Genomic DNA, 26,668 nt, shown 5'->3' on the forward strand with positions numbered 1-26,668 from the left:
GGGGTAAGAGGGGGGGTGGGAGCTGTCACGGTCCCCGCGGGCAGCCCCGGGCCACCGCAGCCACACAGCGGAAAAGTTTCCTTTTAAAGCACCCGGAGGGCGACAACGGACGAAAACAAGTCGTCGTGTCGTGTGTGTGTGTCCCCCCCCCCATTAATTTATATGGTGAGAAGGGAAAAATGTGTTTTCTCGCTGCTGCTTCGTGTTTTAGCACCGTTAAACACCCGGTAGCCCCGGGATGGCGACCGGCAGCGGCGTGGGATGGGTTTTCCCGCCCGAGGCTTGGGTGGTGTTTTGAGTAATGGCCCTACGGTTTGAGGAGCGCTGGGGGACAGGGACCGAGATGTCACTGGGACTGCTCTCTGCCACCCCCCGCAGCGGGGCGGTCCGGGGGGCACACAAACTCTCATCCCCTAAATGAGGATTTTTAGACCGGCTGCGGAGGTAACGGTCACTTCGCAATCTCCTGGCGCTTCTTCTCTTAACAGTTCACTTCTATCCCCGTCCTGAGGATGGGCTGACCTCCGGGTGGGCTTTAGAAAGCTGCAGGCACCTCACTTGGGTTGCCTCCTCAGAGCAGCAGCCGCGGTACATACAGCTCTCCTCCCCTGGATGGCGCTCGCAGAATAGCTTCACCAGCTGCATTTTTCCTCTTCTTCCTGGTGGAGGCAGCCAGTTCTGCTCAAAAGCGTGGGTTTTCCACACCAGAGAGCGGTGACACTGAAACCGCGGCTGCTCAGCCTCTGCTGCGGTGGTTAAGGTCTTGAGTTCCCCTGGTAATCATACCCCGGCGCCAGCAGGCTTGGAAGGCGGCCATAAAATTGTGGAATTTGGAATATCACAGAAAGTTAGAGTCTTGCAACATTGAACATCATCCCCCCACCACCACCCCCGAAACTCTAAGATTTTGAAATTACATAAGGAAGGCAAAGAAAAAAAAAAGTAGGTTTTGTGTCATAACTCAAAAGCAGCTTCACTTTTTCAAATTCAAAACTTCTACTTTCTTTCTTTTCTCTGGATCCTGGAAGTTTGAGAGGAAGTCGCGGTCTCTTTGCTTAGAAGTGGAATCAGGGGGAGATTCCCTCACCTAGCTGCCCCCCAGAAAGAGCCGGTGTGGACAGACATAGGCATGGCGAACCTCCTGCACTGCTGGGAGGGAGAGGAGGCAGCCACACATCTTCCCCATCCCTCCAAACTGTTTCTGCCTTTCTTAGAAAAGTGTGCCCATAAATACATTTTTAGGTGATGCATGAATATGAATCAGAAGAGTGGGTAATTATATGGCATTTAAGGTATGCTAAGGCATAATCACAGGGGTTGGGTTGATCCTACTTATTCTCACGATTCCTTAAATTGAAATAGGTATAAACCACTTGCCAGTGCTGTAAATCCCAGGTCTACAGATATAACACTGGCGTAATCCTACAAATGGCAGCTCCGCTCCTGTAATGTATATGTTGCAAGCAAATTATAGGGGGTCATTAAGATTATGTTGATTTATGTGGGAGTTTTGCCTGTCTGGACAGGAGCGTTTGGCTGAGCACCGTCTGTCCCTAGAGCTCAGTTGATGTCTTCTCCCCTCGGGTCCAGCAGTTTGCTCAGCCCCAGCTTTAGGGCTTGAGTGTTTTCTCAGCATAACTGTTGCAGAGCATCCTGGCAGTGGGATTTCTGAGCAGTTATAAACCATGGGCTGTTTTAATAAGACTCAATCTGTATTTCTGCTATCTGGCAGACAATGTGAAACTAAAATTTGAGCAAGTCTTGAGAAAAAAGTGTTAAATTTTAGCATTCTAGACAATGTCTCTTCTCTCAAGGCTTCCTTGCTAGGAGGGTTTCCTTCACAGCAAGCCAGCTGGTAGGAACGTAAAGAGATCTGCATTCACCTGATGCAATTCTTTAGTGTGAAGTAACTGGGCTGTTAACAGGGATGCTTTTACTCTTGGAATCAGTAGTGAGTACACCTCAGTAAATAACATTGCAAAGTTCGTGCAGCAAACTGCTGAGCCCCTGCCAACTACCTTCCCACACTGCGTCATGTCCCAGTGAATGCTGAATTTATCAGGGTGTCCTCTGCTGCCCAGAGGTGACAGTGACGGGATGGCAGTTTACTGGATAAGCGCTGGCAGTTGGCCAGTCCCACTCACTGGTGCACACACCAGTAGTGGCATACTCACAGCATCAGCCCTCTGCCATGTCTCCTCTTCGTGCTTCCAACTGCAGCCTAGGATCTCTTCCTCCTCCAGGAGAGCCCTGGGGCCCAGGCACTTTGGAGAGAGCTGCTGAAAGGGATGGCCAGCAGGTCCCAACCCTCATGCTGTGCAGTGCCACGTGAAAACCAAGGACACGATGATGGTTTAGAAGAAGGGGACAAAAGGTTTTGAGACAACTGCTGCTTGGACAAGTGCTTCTGGCAGCTGTGGGAGGGCACTGAGGAACACAAAGTTCCAACAGTTGTCATTAACATTCACAGGACAGTAAACAAACAAGAACCTGAAGCCCAGTTGCGATGGATGGGACACTTACTGCCCAATCTTCCTCCAACTAGCACTCGGTCCCCAAAACCTTAGTGCAAGTGTGAGAGGCCTGCTACTTTGCAGCAGCTAACAACGGGATCCCCTACTTTCTCTCCCAGTTCTCTCATGAGTGTTCTAAATGAGGCATCACGTATCCAAACAGAGACCACTGCACAGCCGACCTCCTTGTTTCTGGCTGACCCTCCTGCCTCAGCTCTGCCCAGCCCCTTCCTCCCCCCGGCATGTGTCCACACATGCCGGCTATCGCAGATTAAAAACATCATCTATTCACATCAGGATTTCTAGGGATGAATGGTCTGTTATTCTCTGGTAGAATGTATGATGTGTTTCAATTAATCAAGGATTTAATTTAGTTTATTGATATATATATTTGCTTGCAGCATAAAACTGAGGAAAGTATTTCACCTACTGATGCCAGTAAAAATCTGAGCAAAGCATTTTTGGTTTGTTTGTTTTTACCAGTAAAAGCCTTAGCCAAGCACTTTTCTCGGTACAAACTTACTGAAAACTACTGTGTTACAAAAATAAGACAGCTCTGAGCAGGAAACAAGACTTCACCACACTTAACCCCCAGTGCACCTGACATGCACTCCAGTAAAAATGGCCCACGGCAGTTTGGTTACATTTACATTAGCATCTTTTTGATAATATACCATAATTAAGCTCAACACATCGCTGCTAAAGTCATTGTGTCACCAGCCTGGCATTGAACATATCCCTGGTGTGTGAAGGTAAATGGGAAATCACAGCTGCAAGACCCACGTGCCAAAGCATCCTCTTACCATTAAAAAAGTGGGGAACTGCTCTCCATGAAATGACTTCCGAGCGGAGGGGCGTCCAGCTCACCTTGAGAGCCCAAACTGCCGGCTCTCAACATTAAAAAGTAGTTTCAAAATCAGTGGTTTGGAGGAGTATGGTGATGGTGCTATGGAGGCTGCAAAAGGCTGGGCCAGGTCTCAATCCCAGTCATCCAGGCTGCTGGAAAACCAGATTTAACAAAGTTTTCAGCACTACTGGAATGAGCAATATTTGTTTTAAAAGCTTGTTATTTACATGTCAGCTGATGCCAGGCTCTTTTTATTGGTCTCAATGCCAGGCCATTTGGGGGTCATTTTCCTAAGCTTTTCTCTCCAGCCCTGAGGGCTGGGGTTTTTTTCTTTTTTCCAAAAACCATTGAACAAAAGCTACAGGACTCAAGCAATAAAATTTCACCAGCTGCAGTTTCCAGAGGAAGAACATATGATCAAAAAACTTGCAAAACCCTTGGAATTGGCACACTGATAGCCTTGGTTTTGGCAATCCCAGCAGGAAAAGGATTAACTAGGCCAGGGAGGCTGAACTGCCCTTTTTAGTGGAGGATGAGCTCGCCCCATGCTCACCTGGGAGCCTGCTCCATGCCCAGGGAGAGCAGCTCGGTGCGGATGATGGCAGGACACCAGCCAGGCTGCCGTGGAACTCCACTCACTACCTGGGTACCAAGTAAAGGCAGAAATCACTCACCACATTTTTCTTTTTCCCTTCATGCCCATTGAACCTTATCATGAAGTATTTCTGAGCTGTCTGACTTGTCACGGAGCAAGGCGCTGCTGAGAGTTGTTTTGGTTTCTGGAGCAATCCATAGAAAGGACAGCTAAGAGAAGGAACAATGGGCATTTTATCAAACTAAAATTGTGTCACATCATGAAAAAAAACCCCACCCTAATTATACAAGAGACAAACATGGACAAATGCATGGCGTGAAAAAAGGATGTTACAACTTTGAGTCGTAAACTGCGTGAATCAAAAACATCTCTTGCAATAGTAATTACTGAAAGGGCAGGTTTTCCATCACTCTGGAGTTGAAGCTTTTATTAATAGACCTGTGTTGTGGCTGTTACGGGGCTTTTTACACCTGACTGTTGTGCTCAATCTTTGAGCCTTTAACCCTCACCTTCCTTTTTTTAAACCTTCTCTCCAAATCCACTCATCTTCTTTAGCTCTCCCGGCACCGGTATAGTGAGGAGCCCAGGTGAACCTGGAACGATGCTCCCATCTCACCAAGCCCTTTCTCAGGGCAGAGCTGGGAGGCACCACTCACCTTTGTAATTCTCATCCACCTTTGTGCAAGGACTGCTAACCTGCCTAGGAAGGGAAGGTGATAAAATAAAGGCTTCCTTAAAAATATACCCATCGCTTGATTCTCAGGGAGCGGCTGTACGAGCAACCAGAAACCATGCAGATGTAGTGTCTGCATGATGGCTGGGACTGACAGAGAGCAAAATCATTCCCCCTCTGCAGAACACCTACAGAGGGAGCGTGCAAAGTCAGCGCAGGTCCCCGTGGTGTCCACAGCATACCTCTGCTCCCCCCTGAATGATCTGGGGGTTCAGCCACAGCAAGAGCTCACAGCTGTTTCCAGGTGTGGCAAATGCCACTGACAGCATCACAGCCCTGCCAGGCAGCTCCCAGAGCACTTGGATAACTTCCCTCAGGTGTTAGCTTTGTTGATTTAAATAGCTCTGTTCCCCCTCCTAATACCTGCTCTCAGCTGTTTGGAATCAATACATCTATTGCAAACTTGGTCAGGGACCAGATTTTGGTTTGTCTGTCTTAGGTGCACAACCCCTGTAACACACAGCAGAGTAGTCACAAGTGCTGTCAGCCATATTTGGAATAAGGTGGTCTTTTATTTTGTGTTAATTATACTATTTACCTCAAATCACTACATATGCTGCATCCTGCCTTCTGTGCTTGCTGCTTGGGGACACTGAGGATTAATTAGTGTTTATGCAGCATTTTGTGTGCTTATTACTATTATTATTATATCACTACTACTATTGTATTTTTGCAATCTAAGGCCAGTGTTGTGCTTTTAAAAATGTGTTCTGAAATGTCTACACAGTACAGCTCAATAATTCATTAGAGAAATAAACTAATGAAGGACTGGTTAGTCAAATAATCATTAGGTTTGATTCTGAGCTTTGTCTCTCCAATGCTCTGACTTCTAAGGGTTTTCTTCTCAGCATGAACTCATTTAAGATTTTAAATGAATTATTTGGTACACTAAAAATTAACCTTATGAGCTTTAGTGCCCTCCCGTATTTTGCACAGACACCACTGAAATAAATAAGGCATTTCCAAGAGGCAAGTAAACATTCTGCATGAATGAAAGTAGTGGGTTTTTCTCATGGTGATTTGAAGACAGGACTTAGGCTGCAAACTGCCAGCTGTGATTCAGTGGTCAGAGGGACGGCACCAGCAGCAGCACCACCGGGCATTCGTAGCTGCTCACCCCCCAAGATGAGCACGCAGTATGTAAAAGCAAGCAAAAGGGCATTTTGATCCTTTATGTGAACAAAACAATGCAAATTGGTGAGACTAATAAGCCCAGAAACATTACAAGGTGAATGCCTTTTATGTTTGTGAAAATCTTCTATGTTTATTTGTCTAATACAATGGAAATAAAGCTTCAAAGGCCCTTTGATTTAAAAGTGCATTATTGAAGTCAGCACAATAATAACCATTAGACCGAACTGTTGCATTATGACCCTAATAGCAGCATTGTCACAGCAGAGAACGCCTGTAGTTGTTGCCTGAGTTGTTGATGATGTAAAAGCAGAAATTAAGCCAAAGGAAGAGAGAATGTAGGCAGAATAGGAAAAAAAAAAAATGAAAAAAGGTCACAAGTGGGTCCGTGCACTCACAGTGTATCCAGAGCTGCAGCAGGCTATAAATTTTTATGATGAACCTAAAACTCAGGCTTTATTGTCTGAAAGATTTAAGAAACTTTGGGGGAGAGCTAACACCAGTCTATGGCGTTGGCCCCAAACCACATTAGGCCAAGAGATGATTTTCAGACTAATTCAAATCAAAGACACCATGCAGAAAATCGAGGATATTCCAAATCCCAATAACGTGCCCTTATGTGCAAACCCTTCTCCGGAGACTCTAAACCCAGCAGGCTGAGAGCAGCACCAGAGACCCAGCTAAAACTCGTAGGAGCACAGTAAGATGTCTGCCCTATTTCCTCTCCATCCTCAGCTTCCCACCCCAGCAACAATAAATATCCCTCTTTCTCTGGAAGAGGCACAAGAAAATGTCCTGACCATAGAGGAAAAGCTGGCGGAGGCTCAGTAAGGACCATCCTGGACAGGAGGGCGTTGGGCGGGCAACTGGTGGGCAGCTGCCCAGAGAAAAGGCTAAAAGCTCTTTGTTTTTAAACCTTTGCTGCAATCATTTCTCTCTTCTTGAGTGCTGCCTAGCAGAATATGAAGCACAATCGCGGCGATCGCAGGTTTTCAGTTCCACATTTTTGCAAGTTTTTAGCCACACTTTCCCCAAGGGCAGATTGCTTTCCATGCAAATTCATAGAGATGCTCTTATGCTTAATTATTGAATTTGAGAAGCCTTTGTCATCTTGCAAGGAATGTTTTGTTCTTGCTTGGCTGCTCACATTGTACAGATTAGACAGAACCTGCATTTTGAGGATATTTTCTTTTTTAACCATTTGTACTTTATAAAATAAATTACACTGACTTTCCTATTCACATTTATTTGAACTAGCATAGATAAATGAAAGTGGGACTCTATTACTAGTCTTCCAACAGCCTTTAAGGCAACTTCAATATCAGGGTAATATCTCTAGTTTTATATTTTTTAAGCAAACCAACATGCTTTTTTATGCCTGAAAACCTTACAGGGGAAACCTGATTAAAAATAATAGTGTTATTCCCAGGCTGGGGGCGGGGAGGGGGGGTCAGAAAAGCAAACACAGCGAACCTCGTATTTCTTAGTGAAGAGCTAACTAGCCTGAAAAATAAAGATTGTTTTAGTCGCGAGCTTCAGAGCTGCTCGCCCAGGTAGAAGAGCCCCTTTGTTTGCAGCACGCTCTTCAACTTCCCAACATCCCTTTACATTTGCTCTCTCCGCTCACCCTCCTGCTCGCTGCCCGGCCCCCTCCGTGCTTCCCAGGAGATACAAATCAGCTGGTCAGGAGGCGACTGTAACTACACTAATTACCATGTATTATGGTGTTGTAAAGCTCTAACACACGCTGAAACGCAAGTTTCCCTGCACCGGCACGGCTGCATCCATCGCCGCGCTCTGCCCCTCTCCTCCCTCTCCGCGGTGCCAGGGCGAGGGGCTGCCGTGCTACCTCTGCCACCATAATCAGGGAGCTAAAATTGTTATCAGATTAGCCCCAGCAATGAAAAGCACAGTCCCAGATCACACTCCCAGTTAGTTAGCATTTAGATAGGCTGGGACGGGGGTCTGTACAATAGGCATCAAAGCTGAACTCTTGGTGCAGCGAGAGGGATTAATTTCTTTAACCAACATGCCTGATCTGGCCTATCTCATTACCCTGCCTTGTCAGTGTCGATGTTAGATTTGATTGAAGATTATACCATTTAGGCTTTTCCCCTGTTTTCCACAGAAATCAGGCCTATTGAATTGCACATTCTTCCATGGGCCCCTGTCAATACTCAGTGGCCTGAGCCTCTAATTCTGCTTCATTTAAACTTCATCAACTTTTCCAATCAAGTGGAAGGATCTGAAATAGGCTCCGTAAGCAGAAAGGCCCTTTTTCCTTTTGTCAGATAATTTATTCTGTTTTCTCTTTCTCTCCCCCTCGCTTCCCCACCTCTTTCTCTTTTTCTTCTTTTCGCTCCCTTTCCCTGATGCTGAAAATGAGATTACAGTATTTAAATGACTATGATAATCAATCGGGGGACCTTGAGCCGAGATTGAGGTTAATTTTTCTTAGCAGAACAAAGAAGCGTGATGCCATCGGGGATTTGAAGGTGCAATCTGTGTTTCATGCTTGTATTCCTCCCCCCCCAACCCGAAACTGCAGTTTTAGGAGTCTTTTCTTGTTACTAACTAGGCAGTTGTTGTGATTTTTAACAGAGGCAACCCCTAGGAGAGAAAAAATGTAATTTTGGGCTGATAACTAGCTAACAGCCTTCAATCAACAATTTTAATAGGAAAAAAAAAAATCACTTACATGGTGTGACTGCAGATCTAATGAAAGTGCTATCATTACCCTGTTTATTTTTAAATATGCTTGGAATAATTTTGAGCAGTGCTATAAGTAGTCCTTCCAACCTGCACGGCAGAGTTGTGAACTTTTAACTGAATACCCCTTTCATCCAGCCATTCTTTCTACTTAGGAGCTTTCTTGGTTGCCTGGAAAAAGTCGAGACTTTTGTCATGATTTTGCTAATCAGAAATGGAATCGCTTATGTTCATGTTAAAACCCGCATCGAAATGGCTTGTTAAGTCTTTAGATGATATATTTTTGGTTGTAACACGTCAGCATTCGCTCACCTGGATCTTTCCCCTACCCTTCTCAGGAAAAGAGAAAGAGAAAAATATGCATTTCTTTGCTTCCATCCTAGCTGTCTTGTCAGTGCTGTTTTACATGCTGCCACCCAATGTTATCTTTTATTTGTGTCAGGAGAGAGGATTTGACAAGTTCAGTATACAATGTTCATTTGGCAAGGCAAATTTTTCATACCAATTTTGAGTAGAAAATGAAACCATCTTTCAACACAACGAGCAACATCATTTTTGGACAGACTTATTATGAGAAGAAGAATTGCAAAACTTTATTTCCCCACACGATCCAGAAAAACCCTGGAAATGAGACATTTAAACAAAAAAATAAATACATGTATGAATGTTTGAGGCCCTTATTTTGTTTTAGAAATAAAAAATAACCACCGGCTGCTGTCAGGTAGCTGTGGCCTCCTTTTTGTTAATCAGATGCTGCTGAAATTGGTTGCATCATAATGTAGCTTTGTTTCAAATCTTTTAAGCTGTCAGAAGATAGGGAATGCAGACCGACTTCAGAAGTTTCTCAGCGTTCGCCAAGCAAAACAGTCATTAGTCAACAGCGCGTAGGCTGAGGTTTGCAAAGATGCCCAGGGCCTGAGCAAGGGAGGGACCTGGGGCATTTCAAAGGGCTTCGCCTCCCTCCAGAATCCCAAATCTAACTTGGGGCAGTACTAAATATTCTGAACAATCCAATTAATAGAAAAAATTTCATTATAAATTCTGCTGTTGGTGTGTGTCACCAGTTACATGGGTACAACAGGTTCCTTGGGGATGAAACTTTTGTTTTTGACGGTCTCCCACCACAATGGGCTTCTTGTCCACGACAAGGACTTGCTGGCACAACTGCATAGCGAGGATTCAGGACAGTTAAATAAATATTTTCTAAGGAAGGCAAGCATTGAAAAAGGGCTGTCAAACCCTCACGGGGTGATGCGTTCCTTTTAGCACCCAGGACTCCTGCAAGGTTGGGAGGTGCAGTTAGAGAGCCATGTAGGGCTGTACATCCTCCGTGTTCTGCAAGTCAGTGGGAAACCTCAGCATGTGGTGGGAATTGGGATGCTCTTTGATGACCCAGCTACGACCCTCTGTGAATTTTACCCCTAACAAAAGAAGCAGCAGCCCCAAGATGCCTGTTCAGTCCCACAGAAGTGGAAGAAGCTGTGTGTGTCTCGGGCAGCGGTTTGCTCTAACAGTCTTCTCTCTTTAAGCAAATGTTGACTCACCATGGGGAAATTAAAACTCCATTAGACATTGCCACATTGTAGAGCAGACCCCATTACAGCGGTCGAGTTGCAGTTAATTGGTTTCTTCAGATATTACTTAATTCTGGGAAGGCACAGATAGATGGGAAGGACAAGGCTGATCTAAACAATAATTTCCTAAAATAACATAATCTAAATAAACTAATGAAGTGATTGCATAGTTATTAATCTAAATATAAAGAAGAGTCAAAAGAAAATATTGGGTATATAACAATTTAGAAAAAAACAGTAGAGTTAATACCATTCTGGTTAGACTCATCATGAGGCAATAAGCATTTGTGCTTTGGGATGGATGCTAGTTTAGCAGATTAATTATATTTCATGCAAATGCCTGCCATTTCAAAGTGTCCCATCTTCTGCTTTTTTTTTGGTCTGTTGTCCATAATACTTCACTTTTCAACACATAGATTGAAGGGGCCACTGCCTACATGGCACTGCAGGTTTGGGGTTTGTTTTTTAACTGAGGTTGATGTTGGATTAGGAAATGTAAAGCAAAATAACTTGTAAAATGAGACTCCCGTGCGTGCAGCTGGAACAATTAGTAATTTGGAAATATTCTGGCCCAGGGAGGGCACTCCGCAGGCAGTCCCTCTGCAGAGAGGCAGCGGGGAGCTGCATGCTTGGGGTGCTGGCTGCATCAGTGCCTCAGGTGCCACGGGGCTCCCGAGAACCGTGCAGCGTCCCCCAGCCTGCTGCTAGGGCCAGGAGCAGATCCAGCCATCTCCCATGTAGCTCTTCTGTGCAAAGCTTTCTTGCTTGCATTATCAGGGTGAGAAAGTATTTGGATTCAGGAGAATAAATAACTAGGCCTTATAAGTCATTAAAAATGTATTACAAGAAAAACACAGTGCGGCTATAAATAGAAAACAAAGCAACTTCTGCATAAACTTTTACAATGACTGTTACTCAGACTATTCGTCACTGTCTGTTTTTAAGTGAGTTTAGCATCCGTGATCTCCGGAGACTGATATCCCTTGAAGCTGCAGTTCTGCTCAGGCACTGGCAGTGCACTGCCCTCTGTAAGCGTCTCCCAGTTTTGATGGTGAGCACTTGGTGACAGTAGCTCAGGTCTGTGACCCGCTCGGTCTGTCGGAGCGGAGATGAGCCGAGATGGGGGCAGAGGGGCTGGTCAGTCCCAAACTGGAACTTCAGTGTTTTTCCCCCAGCCTTTTTTTTTTTTTTTTAAGTGGAAATATTTTACTTATTTCTAATTCGCTTACATTTGCACCAGTCTGACACGTAGCAGTTACTTCCATAAAAGCTATCATCTCTCCCTGCAAACCTCCACCCATACAGGTCTTGACTTAATATGAAATGAACTCTACGTAGCAATATATTAATCATTCAGCAATACATCATTAGTGTCTTCCTTTTTGTTATTACTTAAACAGTAGTTCATGTAGGTAAAGTCAAGCATACCTAGTCATTTTTAAACCTTTCTTGAGGAATACGCTCATGTTTTTGAAGCAGCTGATATTATCTATACGTTCTGCATAGTGCTCCAACTGAAGTCAAGGTGAGCTTGCTTTCAGGGGTGCATGAACTGCATTTTGTGTTTTCAGACTTCAATGTTAAGAGCTTGTACCCTCTGGTCTGATTTTCCCTTTGGCGTGTCAAGCAATAAAGTGGAAGAATTAGGTGGCTAATACACTTCAATGCAACTTGGGACCCAGCAGCACAGAAGATACCTCAAACTTTCAGCTAACTTCAGCTGTGTGATGTTATAACTTTGAAAAATCAAATCTTGACTGTGGTCCCAATGTGAAAACTCCACGTTAGAGTACTCGCAGTGCTTAAACTCCTGCGTGTCCCTAATAGGTTGCTCCAAGGGAAAGACTGGTTCGCCTTGGCTGGACAGTGATGAACAATTAGAGATCGCAGCACCCAGGTGTACTGAAGAGTCCATAGTTACATATTCAGGTCAGGGAAAGTAGGCCGCAGATCTGAATGGTGAATCCTAATAGTCTGAGTTGTGGTTTCTTGGTAAGGGGGACATTTTGTGCAGCTTACATCCTAAGAAATGTGATGTTTTCATCACTATTCTGCTGGATGCAAAAGAGGGAGCTGCTGCAGTATGGTCCAGAATGAAAATGTTCTGTTTGTTTGCAAGACTACGAAATAGCCAGGGGCTGGAGGCAATGTTCATATCCTGCCAACTGTTGGGGTATTTAGGATCTGGGGTCACGCTGTCCTGTTTATTTCCATTAACGGGTCTCTGACGTAGCACCCTGCAAGAGGGTGAGAGATCTTGATTTACGTCTAATTCCTGATTGAAATGTAGAGACTCAAACTAGTTTCCAAACAAGCCTGCGCGCTGCAGTAGGGGTCATTTGCACGTTGCGTGGGTGCGAAGGAGAGCAAATTTGCCCTTCTGCACGGACACGCGCTTTGGACTGCACTCCCAGGTATGGAAACTGCTGGCTGGAAACACTGCTTAACAGAACAGTTTTCTGCAAAAATGTGAAATTCAGCAAGCCAGGATTGGAAAAAGCAATTTCCTTTTCATGAAATGTGGGCGCTCACTTTGTTTTCATCCTAAACTCACAGGAACCTCTTTCCAAAATGCTCCCCCAACCTCCCCCGGTTGGGGTCTCATTGCTCACCTCCCTCCTGCAAGGCTGTTAGCGTGCAGCAGTCCCTTTAATTTGGGAATTTAACAAGTAATTCTAAATTGGGACGTTGGAAAACCTGTGATCCTATCTACCATGTCTATCCTATCAGATGTGGTTCTGTGCTTTCACTGCCTTGAGAACAAAGGGGAAGAAAGTTGAACACATGGTATCCTCAACTAGAAAGGGCTTTGCTTTAAGAGGATATTGAGTTGTTTTATAAAGCCCAATATTACGCTTGAATTATGCCTGAATAAGGAGAAAGGACATTGTTAAAGAGCCCTAAACATTGACCATAGTGGATCTTCTTTCTTCCAAACCCTTCAGTGGTGTTGTTTTTGGCTGTTAATGATTTGGTATTGTATTTATAAGCCGGCAGGGTAATCCAGAGAGCAGCAGGAGGGGCAGTTGCCTTAAATAAAGCTTTACAATGCTGCTAATTAAAATGATCCTTCCTCTCCCTGTGATGACTAATGAGACAGAAAGAAGAACCAGGGAGGGTTAATGAAAATGTTGCTATGAGATTCCCTATTTTTAATTGGTCTTTTTAATGTTTTAATCTTCTTTATGTTGTGGGGGTGGGGATGGAGAAATTTTCTTTCAAACTCTCTTGTATCATGCCCAATAGGTTGCAATGTATGGCATTCGAAACGTGCGTTTCTAGCTATATATTAAGAGTCTCTAACTGGAAGTCTGAGACAGAGTGTAGCCTTGAGATGGAAGAAGCAATTTTGGACTTAACTGAGAATAGAAACAAGAAATGTGAAACCTGTTTTTAAGCTCAAGCTTCCAAAACTCCAAGGGAGCATTCATACCCCGAGGACCGAGGCCAAGATCTATTGTGAAGAATTGGCACTGATGCTCAATAGTATTTAGAGCTTTAGGTCACGATGCTCCGTTAAATGCAATATTTATCCCATGAGCATGTCACAGTTCACCTCAGATGTCAAGAATTCAATTAATATTCTATTTAATAGAACACACCATGACCTAACCTTTTAATACTCTTAGTACGTCTGAGCTCTCCTTATTAGTGTCACTCTCTAACTTTCCTTCTCAGCTGATACATCTAACAACAACTGGGATGGGGCAATTGGGAGCAAGGAGAGAGGGGAAGAGATTTAAATTACTTTTGGACCTCACTGTGAGGATTCAGCAGCTTTGTCCCTTGTAAAACCCAGTTCGCAGGGGGTTAGCACACCCTGCTTTTCCCATTTTTATGGGGTTGACATCTTGCAAGTTTCAACTATCAATTCAAAATCACAAAAGGCACCGCCAAATTTTTCATGGTTTGAGACGGTCCAGTTTTTCATCGAAACAGTGTTGCCCCTGCCTCACATCACATTATCCGGCTTAGGGTCAGGGGAAGCCATTCATGTGACTAACACTTGCAGGATGAAATCTTTGGCTTGTAATTTTATCTGTGTGCTGTGATGGTGGGTTACAAGTACTCAAAGATTTTGGAATCAGCACTGCAGAATTTTCCCTGCGACGCACCTGAAAATTGTCTCTGAAAGTGGGATCCCTTGAACGCATCATGATTTTTCAGATCAGACTAGAAAAATCACAGGGCTCCTTCTGGCCTTAAGTGTGTGAGTGAACAGGGCTGCCTGCCTTCCCCTGTCACCAGCAGTGCCACAGCAGCCCAACTCCACCGGTTTGTGGCTGAAATCAGAGATGCAGAAACAGGTTTTGCCATCCTTGTGTCACCTCTGGTGGGCTCCTATGAGAAAGCCATATAAAACACAGTAAATTGTGTGTTTCAGATCATAAGAAATAGAAGACAGGCTTAGTAATCTGATGGGGTTTATATCTAGCTTTTTTAAAGAACAGAATTAATTTTTAAAAAATCCTAATTGGGATTTGCTTCAGCCCAATACCTTTTCAGTGCAAGACCTGCATAAGGCATCAGAAACAGAAGGAGGCTGAAAGCAAATAAGTGTTTTAAATTATTGCATATTGTGTAGCCTTTACATTTTGAGAAGTAGTAAATAAAAACTGTGCTTTTTTAAGGCAGCATTTCCTTGACTTCAGCCAGGCAGGTAGGATGGGTTTAGCTCAGCGGAGAACACCTGCCTGCAGCTGGGAGGGGGCCAGGCTATTACCACACCTGTGATTTCAGTAAGATTTGTTGGGAAGATCAACCAATAAATACAGACTCTGTACCGCAGCTCCTTAGAGTGGGAGGAAGAACAGACATTGTGCCAGATATTTTCATGCAACTATATTCATTATTTATGCAGAAGAAGAGATATTTCAGGAAAACAGAGCTGAACTATGAGTGACAAGGTATCTTTCCAGAGCGTAGGGTGCAGGAAAATTGCACTGAGGTTGACAGCTTTTTTATGTAGAGTCTCTATTTCACTGAATTACTGCATGTTGGCATTTCGAAAGTACAAGATGACCTATTTATTAGCTGTGAATCAAACAGAAATTACATGCTAGAAAATAAAAGAGTTGTATGTTTCTTCCAGCTGGTAAGATGCTTATCCTACAGAAATAACATATACATAAAAGAAAACCTGCAAACAAAGGATTATCAATCACAAGGCACTAAATTTAATGTCATAGGACCTATATTCATCTTGTAATATTGCAATCATATGTGCTTGTTCCCTTACATGTGATGTAATATTAAATGTATGTGTGTCATAATACTTTAAAATGTCACTATCCTTGCTCCGCTTAGGCTCCTATCATCCTCTTCCCTTTTGAAGAGGAAATACTATCTTGGAAACATGGCTTCGACAGTAACATGCATCCTAAAGCAACACAAAATGGCTCACTGAGATCAAGCTTTCCGTACTCCTAGCTGACCTCTTCAGGCATGTCCCCTCTCTGTGTACAGACTGGCATCAGACTTGTCCCCAATTTGGGGATGCCAGGCTGTCTAGTGCTGCCTCTCAGTACATGCAGCACTTCTTTTAGCTCTCAGAAATCCTAGCCAAGCTTGAACAAGAGCTGCCCAACATCACCTGTAGTGCAGAAAGCCGCAAGTTAGGAAGTGGGAACATAATTGCTGTGACCAGCAGCAACAGACTATTTTATACAATATGAAGTATCCACCTTGCTATGCCACTGGATCTTCCAAGTCCAGTCATCTTGGAAAACCCAGCCACAATTCATTTATATAGAGAGGTTCCTACAACACATGGAAAAGTCAGGTGAATATCATGCATCTGACGTCTTTCAATCACACATGATTATGCTTTTATTATCCATCTAATCGATGCAAAAACCCCTGGAAATACTACCATTCTTATTTTTCATCTGATAATGATGCTGCATTTCATTATTTCATTAGAGATAGCATCTTCCCGGGGCTTTCAGGCAATACTTAGAGGTCAGCAATAGCTAGTGAATCTCAGGGCTTCGGCTGTGCAGAAGTGTTTCCCGGTCCACCATTAGAAAAGCAGCTGTTGCTCGGAGGAAAACATGCAGTTTATGGCTGCTTTAAAAATGTAACAGAGGCACAGCCAGCCCTGGGGCTTCTCTGTGATGTTATAAAATAGTAGGGATTTACCCACAGCTTCCGATACAGGGAAACCACGGGCTTCTTTTACGAAAAAGCTGAATATCAATATACAGTAGAAACTAAGAACTGCATATTAGGGATGTGTCTGAGCCTGGAAGGAGGTGTCCTCTCCTGGCCGCTCTTTGCTTTCCTGGTTGTAAACACACAGAGCCAGAACCTCAGGAAGAAGGTAACCAGCTACCAAACTAAATGCTAGAAACTGCCAGCCAGGCCATGCAATGGGGCACTTCCCTGGGGGAAAGGCAAAAGTGGGAGGAAAAGCTGCCAAAAGAGCCCAAGTAGTAGCCCTGAACTTTGCCAGAGAGGCAAATGCCACATCTGAAAGAAATACCCTTACAAAGCACAGCTTGTCATTTGGAGAGGGGAAATTCAGCTTTCCCTGAGAACTTTGATATCTAGGATCTGAACGAAGGCCCAGAAGGAAGAACACTACAATTGTTGGATTTGGCAACTGACATTGAAATGAAGCTGGAACAAGTTCCTGCCTTCTCTTCCCTCGTGTTCTTACATAAACAATTTAAGAGAGAAATTGCAGTAGCAAATGTCCAAGCCCAAACCTGGTGCAATGTTAAATATAGCTTTATGAATGTATTTCATATACCTTTTTGCTCAGAAAGTAAATAATTTTATTTCCATTTTTTTTTCACTCCAAGTACCACAACCGTCAGTATGAAGAGTAATCCTCATACAAAAAAAAAGGCCAATGTATGGAATATGAAAGGGTGCAGAGAATGATTCAAGAGAGACATAGACACACACATGCAGTTGCTACAAGTATGCAAGTGTGTAGAAGTAATAATCTGATGTACAGACTTATGCAGGCCACCAGCAGCCTGTAAATACAAAAATCTGCAGTATCACAGCGAGTAGGTGGCCTCATTTCTTTCCTTTGTCAATCCCTCCTGTTCCCTCACCCTCTGGAGCAAACGCGCAAAGTCTCAGTGTCTTACTGCGTGGCCTGGATGTTGTTTTCCCGATCAGAGCTGCAGGCTTTGTAGGGAAGATTAAATGATTGCTGACTCTTTTCTTCTCATTAAGTTTGTTTACACTGTGGACCGTTGAGGTTTCGATGGCTTTGTGTCTCATGTACTCTGCTTTGAGAATCCCCAACATTCATAAAAGTGAAGCCAGCTAAATCTGCACAACTCTTACCTCACTTAGAAAAGTCCAGTATGAACTTTTATCCCACACGCATTGTTTTTCTTTGGTTTTAAAAATAAAACTGAAAACCATAAATTGGCTGCGTAAAAAGAAGATTGCTGATAGGTTTATCCTTAGACCTGGTGGTTATTGTACCCAAACCCATTCTGGACCAGCAGCTTCTGGAACCAGGGCTTCACTATATCCCAGTGACCATGGCCAAGAACACTAAACTCATCCTGACTTTGCAATAACCTAACAGGCATTTGACCCGTGCCCTGAAGAGGGCAATAAGCAATAACCCTCCAATACTATTATCATTTCTGCTAATCCATCCATGTGACAGGGAAGGGGAGCACAGCATTAAAAACTGCTGGTCCAGCTGACTAACTCAGAAGGAAATGAAGAGAAGGAAAAATATTACAGAATTCCTGTCGACTTATGTGAAACCCATTAACAGAGGCATGTAGTGAACTTTATAACTGCACCTTTGGCTCTGCCACTTTGCCCTTCTGGGACTGCAAAGCAATGTCTTTCACCAACTTTAAACTCAAATCAGCTTTGCAATTAATCGGCATGACTTGGATATATATGGATATATATATTCTATCAATATAATATTCAGACTTATCTACTTCCTCACAATAGCTAGATAAAGCATATTTTTAAATACATGCTGATCCAAGTACCTTTGCAATAGAAGCAGGGCAGTTATTTCAGTCTTGTATGTTCATTCCAAATTAATATATAGGGTCTTTGGGAAAAAAAAAAATCTACACATTAGAAATATTTAATTGACCACTTGATATTATTCCAATCCCTCTGTGTTGAATCCTGAATGGTAAAACTTAACACAACTCTTTTTTGCTTGAATTATCCTCCTGCTCTTGCATATATACAAGCTATGTGCTGTAATGCAAGACTCATACATTCGTCTTAGTAATTTATCTCATTTCCTTTGGAATGGTGTCCCTCAGTGGCTCAGAGAAAGTGGAGCGGTTGTTTTAATAGATTTGAGTTTTATCTGCCTCTCTATTTGCAGCAGGGCATAATAATAATAAATTATGATACTAATAAGTAGGTTGTGCAGAATGGACTACAGTGGTACCACTTCCCTCCCCCTCCAAAAAAGTAATTTATGGGTACATTCTTGTGACTTTAGGGGTGTAATAAATTATCAGGGTTCGTTTTTCCATCCAATTTGAGGCAGAGCAGCTGTGTTTTGCAAGCAATAAACTCTCTTGTTGTATTTCTTAGCTAAGCACTGAAAAACACAGTGTGATTTTTTTTCCCTCCCTTCCCAATTATTGTTGCAACGCCTGGTAGCTTCTCTGTAGTTAAGGGTTTGCCAGTGCTTCCATTATAAACCTCAATTTTCAGGGGCCTATAACTTTGCTCTTTTAAATCATAGAGGGTTAGAACTTGGTGTACATCTCTGTCAATCTATATGCTTTTTTAACTGAGAGAAAAAGCAAATTTTTTTAAGGAGTCCAGAATTCCCAAATTGGAGCTGTGTGTGGAAGTCAGAGACACATGGATGCAAGTAGCTGGTAATGCTTGGATACCTCTTCAGCTCCTGAAAAGCCTATGAGCGCCTCTTATTTTGGACATGTCTTGGGGCAGTACTTGGACCTTAATTACATTTTTGACACAGAGGGCAGGAAGGGTAGCACCACGTGCCACTTTGCTGCTGGAGGTTTGGGGATCAAGTACAAGTCAGCCGCTTGCAGAAGCTCCCTCCTTAACGGCGATGCCCTGCCGCTGAGTGCTGGCCCAGTGGCTCAGTGTGCCGAAAATACACAAGGCGTAAGGGAACCTGCAGCAGTTCACCGTTCACAAGCACCGGCTTGCAGTCTTAGCCAACCGCCATATCGACCAAAATGCTGTAGCACCGTCTCTGAATTCAAGCAGAGGTTAAGAGCCTTTGTGGACCTGGTTCCCGTTCCCGATACCTGCCCCCTTGGATTCAGCCTGATGCGAACAAGGGTCAAAGAAGGAAGGAAGAAAATGAGAAGATACAATAACAACACTAGAATCGCACAAACTCTCTACAGCAACCTTGGAGACCCTGGACTGGGAAGTACAATGCATGTTCAGCTCTGTCAAGAAATGGTGCATTCCTTCCCCTCTGTAAAATCTTACTGAATGGGGAAAAAAAGCCACCTGATTTTTTAATACCACTTTGTACAGGTACAATAATGTCTTGCATGTATTGCACAGGCACTGCTCTGCAATGAGGCACTAAATACCTTCCAGTGCAAGTGAGTAAACCAAGAGTGGAGTAAAAAGGACTCTGGGTTTCCAAGATGCTCTTAGGGGGAGCGTCGCGGCAGGGAAGGAGCAGCTTGCAGCCCCTTTGTGCAGGCTGCTGTTCCAGCCGCTCTCATATCAGGCCGTACAGCACTGCCAGACTAATGCTTCTGCTAAAGCAGCCTTGTACGTGATCGGCAATTAAGCTGTGAAGTCAGCCCCTTAATATTATGTTAACATAGTTCAGTATATTAAATGTAAAACAAGTCATAATTTTTAAAGGTACCTCGGCTTACTGAGTTTAAATGAAGGCAGCAGTAGGACTATCACAGCCATATGCAAATCACCTGCATTTTAAAGCTAACAATAGATTTTGCTTTATTGTTTTGGCATTTAACGAGTGGGAAAATAATAAATTAAGCCACATGGGGAATCCCTGGTGTTTTTACAAACTGAAGCAGTGCCCATTTGGAGAGCGAACATTCCCCATTTTTCTCCCTAGCTGAATTTCTCTTAACCCACCACCTTATTAAAGCTTATAGGGCAAAATTCTCCTCTCATATTCCTGTGGCAGCTCTTAGTCCACGTTCAGCTCTCCCTACCTTCCTAGCTGTCTTTCATCCTGCAAGCTCTCTCTGCAGACAGGGTACAGAAGAAGAGTAAAGACTGGCTGGGCCATAGGGAGTCAGAAGAAAGATGTTGTCATAGTTTTAGGAGGGTTACAATAGCTATTAGAGCACAGATAGCTTTTTCTGCCTGTTGGAATAGGGGATGCAGGTGGCAGCTACCAGTGCAAGGTCTATGGAAGAGGCAGCTGCGTTAGGCTCTGGTCAGCAGTAAGCAGGATCCATGTAGTGAAAATAATAGGGCCTCTGCAGCTGTCTGGTGTGCCACCATGCCACGTACCAGCTACGACACCAGCACCAGATTCAGGGCTTAGTGGAGCGGTCTATGCTTGGGGCTGTGTAGCCAAAAGGAGGAAGCAATGAAGGTCATATTAAGATGACTTTCTCTGGTCTGAAGCATTTTTGAGTAGGGTGTTGGACTGCGTGTCACAGGGTGTGAGAAAAAAAAAAAAAGAAAAAAAGAAAAAAAGCAAGGGGTATTTGCAGTATTTTCATTTTAACTCACTCAGCTCTTACTGCTCAGAGCCAAAAGTCAGACTCCGCTGTGAGGATGTTGGTCATCTCAGGCTGATTGAATAGGCTGGTGTTGGTCTTGGCAAATGGCAATGTTTAGCTCTCTCATTGAAACATAGCTGAGAGAGGATCACATCGTGGATGTTTGCTCCTGAATGCCATCCCAGACTTGTCTTCTCCAGGCCATGTTTTTGCAAGTCACCAAAAGGAAGATACACCGCTTCATTGCCCACACTGCTCCTGTGTGTGAACAAGCACAGACGTTCCTTGTGCAGAGCAGGCACATGAGCACGTTCAACACATGCTTGCTTCCTGTGTTATCTGCGAGAAGTATCAATTATACATGTCCATGAATATATCCCTGTACCTGCGTTCCCCCAGGAACGCTGTTTTACCAACACCAAAGGATGCAACAGAAATCAGGAACCAAGGTAAACCAGCCAGCATAAAGTTAACGTGACGCTGCAGCATTAACTGGCAACAGAAAATTGCCAGGGAGAGTGAAAATTTAAACAAGACAAACAACAGGAACGTAGAGAAAATACTTTGAATGGAAACCTGCAAACCTCAGACAAGTTTGGAACATGTCTAGGGATAATTCATCAGCTTCCATCTCATGGCTCTGTAGAATCTGTTAGAAAAAGCCCCTACAGTCTTGCCACACATCTGTTTTCCACCAAATCTGCTGTTTGTCCTGTTTGATGCATTTCATCTGTTGTGTATAATGTTTGCACTTACATACGTGTCATGTGGGGAAATTGTAGATAGAAGGTATGTGCAGCCCTCTGAATATATGAAGTACTGCACAAGGATTATGGTTATTTTCATAATAATTCTCCACCACTGCCTGTGTTTGAAGTCAGGGATGTCTGGTGGCTGAACCAGACAAGCAGAACACACGCAAAAGCCCAATTAGCTTCTTATCTCCAAAGCTCTTACAAACACTAATGCATTAATCATTGTAAAACTAAGAGATAAGCATTGGTCTCTACTCCCAGCTCAGTTCAGTCGGGATGTAACTTGACTGATGCTGAGAATTACATGACAAATCTTGTCCGTTCATCCCCACTGTGCAGGAGAGGAAACAGAAACAAAGGCAGAGCACCTCAGAGGCCGCTCTGGCCTCCGCCCGTGATGTCCCTTTGTAAAACCTGACCAAGTCTCAGCTCAGGAACAAGCACACCCTAGGCTCACGTCCAGCCGAGCATCAATCCTCCATGCGATGCTTTGTTAGGAAATCTAGATGCTGCTTAAAACATGGAAAGTCTAAGAATGACATGGAAACAGACAAGGAAGGGCTAAACAGCAAAATAAGTGTTTGGTTCTGTAAGAACTGCACAAACACACAAAAGCAAACTGGCTCTAGGAGGAGCTTTTCAGATTACTGGAATGTCTCTTAAAAAAATGGATTAAAATACAGATTCCCCCTATTATTTTTCAATAATAGAAGTGTAGCACAGAACAACTCACTAGTGCCACAAACTACTTTTTCATTTCTGTTTTTGTTTCATGCTTCAATATCTTCTTCCAGCTGCTCATGTCTCCTTTTCCTTCTCCTCACTTTGATCTATTAGTTTTCCCCAGAAATGGGGTTTATAAATCATTGTAATGCAGCCCTGGGAAAGACGGTGCTTAGTGCAGGGAGAAATACATTGCAGCTAACAGCCACGGCAGGGAGGAAAACTCTCACCTCGTAGTGGGGCTTTGGCGACAGGTTACTGATGGCACTGGGTTATTTTATGTCTGCATTCGTGCCATCAGGGGCAAGGCCGCAGGGAGCGCTGCCTGTACCCCCTTTGCAATATTTCAAGCTTCCTTCTGCCGGCAAAAACAAACTGCTCGGGGGCTCGCAAGGGAAAGGGGGGAGGAAAAATTGCTAGAAAAAGGGGAGGGGAGGCAGGACAGACGGGGATGGATCACTTAGTTCCTGCTTTTGCACGATCGCATCTTTTTAAAAAGAGACATTTGTCTCTAACGCACCCTGAAAAGATGCAAATTTCATGCAAGACCCATCTATTGGCAGCAGTGGCAAGATCCAGTTTGCCCGTGAGCATTTCCACCCTTTTGTGCCAAAGCTTTTGTGTTCCCATTTTGCACTCAGGAAACTTTGTTGCTGGAGGCCCACGGGCACGACTGACCCCAGCATCGCTGCAGGTTGAAGTCAGGATGTACCGCAGGGGAGTCCCCTCCGGCGCTGCCCCAGTTTGACTCCCATGAGAGTAGTTGCGGACACACCTGCTTACGGTGTTCAAAAATCTTTTTGGATTTGAAACCTAAGGGTTGGGCTTCATTTTCTAGTCAGGCTTTTGAAAGTTGCCTACAGCTATTAAAAAAATAATCTAAAATATGAAGCTGGGAGCAGTGCATGGCTGCGCACCGGGTCACTGAGCAACCTCAAAACAGCCTTTCCAGGTCAAGTTGGTGGAAAGGCTGCTGTGGCACTTGTGGCACAACACTGTGGAGAGCCTGGGGTGGAGGTCTGAGCGTCCCCCAAGCAAGGGCACGTCCCCTGAGCCCCCTCCCAGGAACAAGCGTTAGTCCTAAATGCAGAAAACCCAACTTCAGCTATGGCCAGAGACACAAACCTCCGTCAGCAGCGGTTTAGGTACTTATCTCCTGCCCTGGGGTGCAGCATGGATTAGGGGAACCTATTGCCAGCCCTATTTAATTAGGGAGGAAATCTTCATAACCTCCTAAGAGCAGCACAATCATGCACAAGCTACAGGCTCTTTTAAGCACTTGCTGTGTTTTTAGGATCACCAGCTCCTAATAAGACCACCCCAGGCAGACACGCCATCCTTTAGTTTCCAAAGCACACAAAAGAGACACCATGCTGGAATCTTACCTCTGTCTTTAACAAAGCATTACCCCCTCCTCACCCTCTTCCCCATAATTGCCTTGTTATTGTCATTGGTGCCATTGTTCATTGGCTCGGCTGTAGAGAGGCCCGAGGGAGCAGTTCTGCCTTAGCTAAACCAATATCTCCTGCAATAACCCCCTGCAGTTTCCCCTTTGCTATCCCATGTTGAATAAATCCTCCATCTCTGTTTGCTGAATGATCATAAAGATGTGATTGAAGTTTCAGATTTATGGTTTCCTTCGAATCGAGGAGCAACTCCAATAATGCCAGAGCCTGTTTGCTGACTGCTTTTGACAGGATATACATAAAGGGAGATTTGTAAGACCAGAAACAGGAATGCAAAGATTCAAGCGAGGTATTTTCTAGACACGCAGTGCACACATACGCAGTCATGTGTAGGGGCTGAATTCACACACACACTTCCAGAGCATCCTCCGTGCAAGGACCTCACTGTGGTTCCCAAGCACCCAGGCAAGGCACAGTGTGCGCACAATATTTTACTCTAACAGCGAATCTGTCTCGAGTAACCACACAAGGGACCCACAAGAATTGGTTGCCTAGTAAAGGAGGATCCTAACTAAAGATCTCACACAAGTGTACTGGAAACTACTCTAAAGTGGTTGCTGAAGGCTGGGAGAGGGCTCTGTATTAAGGTGGTCCTTACTATCAGCTTCACTCTCCATATCCCATGAGTTCCCCCTGAACTGCGTTAATGCAATCCTCTGGGTGCCTGGGATGCTATTTGGGGAGCAAGAAACCCTCTTGCTCCTACGGGAGAACATCCCAGCCGTTTCCTCTCATCAAAGCACCAACATCCAAAAAAGCAACCAAAGGGGTGTTATGCTTTCAGGAAAAAGCAGCTGCCTCCCGAGGACAGCCAGCATGGCACCTTCCCCGTTGAGGCAACAAAAGCAAACCCAAGGAATCTGGTGCATGATTGTGACCTTCAAGCTGGAGATGGTTATCACCTTCCACAGTGCCTTCCAGTCTTGGCCTGGGTGTCAAAACCCTCCTTTGCCCATCAGCATTTAGGGAGCCATCTCTGTCACACAGGTGTATTCTGGGAATCGCACATCGTGGGGCACAGCCCTATTCACAATATTAGTCTTTATGAATCAACCACTGCAAAGATGAGGTGAAATCAAAGTTTGAGACTTGGGTGCTAAAACCTGAACAAGGCATCCAAAATACATCCCCTTCAGCCCCGTGGCCACAGCACATTTGCTTTTCCCTGATTCACAGCCATTTATGCTCATTCCCATTTCAACAAAAACCTATAAAAACTCTTACAGCACGATGCAGTCCTAAATTAAATGCACTTTAACATCCCTATATAACAAGGGAGTCTTTGCTCTTTTAAATTAATGTGTGTAGCTGAGAAGGGGACCTTTCCTGGAAAATTTATTCCACTTTATTTGGAGACAGAAAACCCCACCTCGTACCACCTTCTCTGAGAGCAAAGATTATTTTGCGTGTTATAATGAGGAATTTGTAATAACGAGAGCAGTGTGTGTTAGACTAACTACGAAGCGAATAGAAAAGAAGAGTTCTGTGAACAGCAGTGTTTGTGTGATGTATGGTAATATTTTTCCTCAGTGCATTACAAAAGAAAAAAGCAAGATAAAAATATCTTCCATTTTCTCCCTAATTTGTAGTTTTCTGGTGTTAGCAAGGCTTATAAGACACATGCTCCCAATTAGCTGCTCCTCTTAATTTAAATGCTTCATAAATTATCTCCTGCGCTTGTGGATTATCACTTCATAATGCGAGTTAGCATTTAAATAAATAGCTGCGATGTAGGAAATTAGAGAGGTTTACAGTCTGAGGCAGCAGCATAATGAAGGAAAATACCACAGCAGCTGAACAGGGGTTGGGAGAGATGTGATGAGACAGAGATTTTTTTCCCTTCACCTTTTAGCAACCAAATTTGGACTGCAGCGGGGAAAATATGGGTCAGAACTCCAGCAGAGCAGGAACCTTTTGTAATGGCTGAGCACGAAGGGAACACAGAGAATTCTTAAGCGAGTAAAACATCTGATTTAGCAAATATGATGCAATTATGAAGTGACTTTTTCGAGCCAACTCTTGCTTGCCTCACAAGGTAGCCTCTTTGACAGCAATTGGGCTACTCGTGTACGTCACCTGAGCAGGTTATCTGACCCCTTATGTTCTAGCCTTTCAAAAAAAAAAAATACTACAGGACTGGAGAGAAAAACAATAGAGCAAAGCAGAGCTGAAACTGTATCAAGAAAATTTGGTGGGGAAAGCAATGAAGGAGTCAGATGTAGGATTATGGGGAATTTTAGAAAAATATATATCTTGCAAAGATAATGAGCATTAATTTGTAAGCCAGATAACTTTTGCCATGTTTTTAGCACCATTAATGAGATCAACCTATAGGCAATGATAGTTTTTAACCATTGACAGCAACTTCCCAGTGCTATTTCGGCCCAGTTGCACAATTATTGCCATAAATGTAGAAAATTAGGAAACAGGGCAGGGAAAAACCTCATGACAACTCCTTGGGGGACTGAAGCTCTCTCCAGTGCTTGCTGGTGTCACTGCTGCTTTTTCTGCCACCGGAGAAAACTCTGGGCAAGATCCTGCCAGCACTCAATCACACTTGACTACCATTGACTTCTTCGGGAGCTGAAAACATAGAGATGCTTGTGGGTTCAGGACCCTGTGGTGTTTGTCTTGCAGAGAGCCCAAGGTCGAGCACTGCAGCTCTCGGGGAAGTTCAGCTATTACAGCTCCCCGCTTGCTCACACACAGAAGTCCCAACGTGTCAAAATCATGGATATTTTTTTCAAAAACACATGAAAATCATAGAAGCCTTGACAGCCTTGACCAAAGTCCAGCCTTAGGCAGGAGTAAAGTTATTAGTTACCTTATTTCCCAGAGAAAGTCTGACACATTAGGTTTTCACAGTAACTGGCTGTAAGTGTAATGGGCAGGGTGTGATTTTGCTCACTGGGTTTTGCAGTTAAATTTCAGCATGTTGAATACATTTTGCTGTAGGAC

The 26,668-nt window shown here is 44.0% G+C and overlaps 1 protein-coding gene across 1 annotated transcript in view; it reads left to right on the forward strand.

Moving 5' to 3' along the window:
* The first annotated feature begins 238 nt into the window (after nucleotides 1-238).
* The window catches only part of LOC104292878 (chromosome unknown open reading frame, human C9orf171), a 60,762-nt gene continuing 34,332 nt past the window's right edge, over nucleotides 239-26,668 (forward strand). Inside the window, exon 1 of the mRNA XM_009892310.1 lies at nucleotides 239-286. Within this exon, the coding sequence (XP_009890612.1) occupies nucleotides 239-286 (48 nt within the window). The remainder of the gene's footprint in view (nucleotides 287-26,668) is intronic.

This window comes from Charadrius vociferus, unplaced genomic scaffold (genome assembly GCF_000708025.1).
Source record: "Charadrius vociferus isolate BGI_N301 unplaced genomic scaffold, ASM70802v2 scaffold549, whole genome shotgun sequence".
Taxonomy (NCBI): domain Eukaryota; kingdom Metazoa; phylum Chordata; class Aves; order Charadriiformes; family Charadriidae; genus Charadrius; species Charadrius vociferus.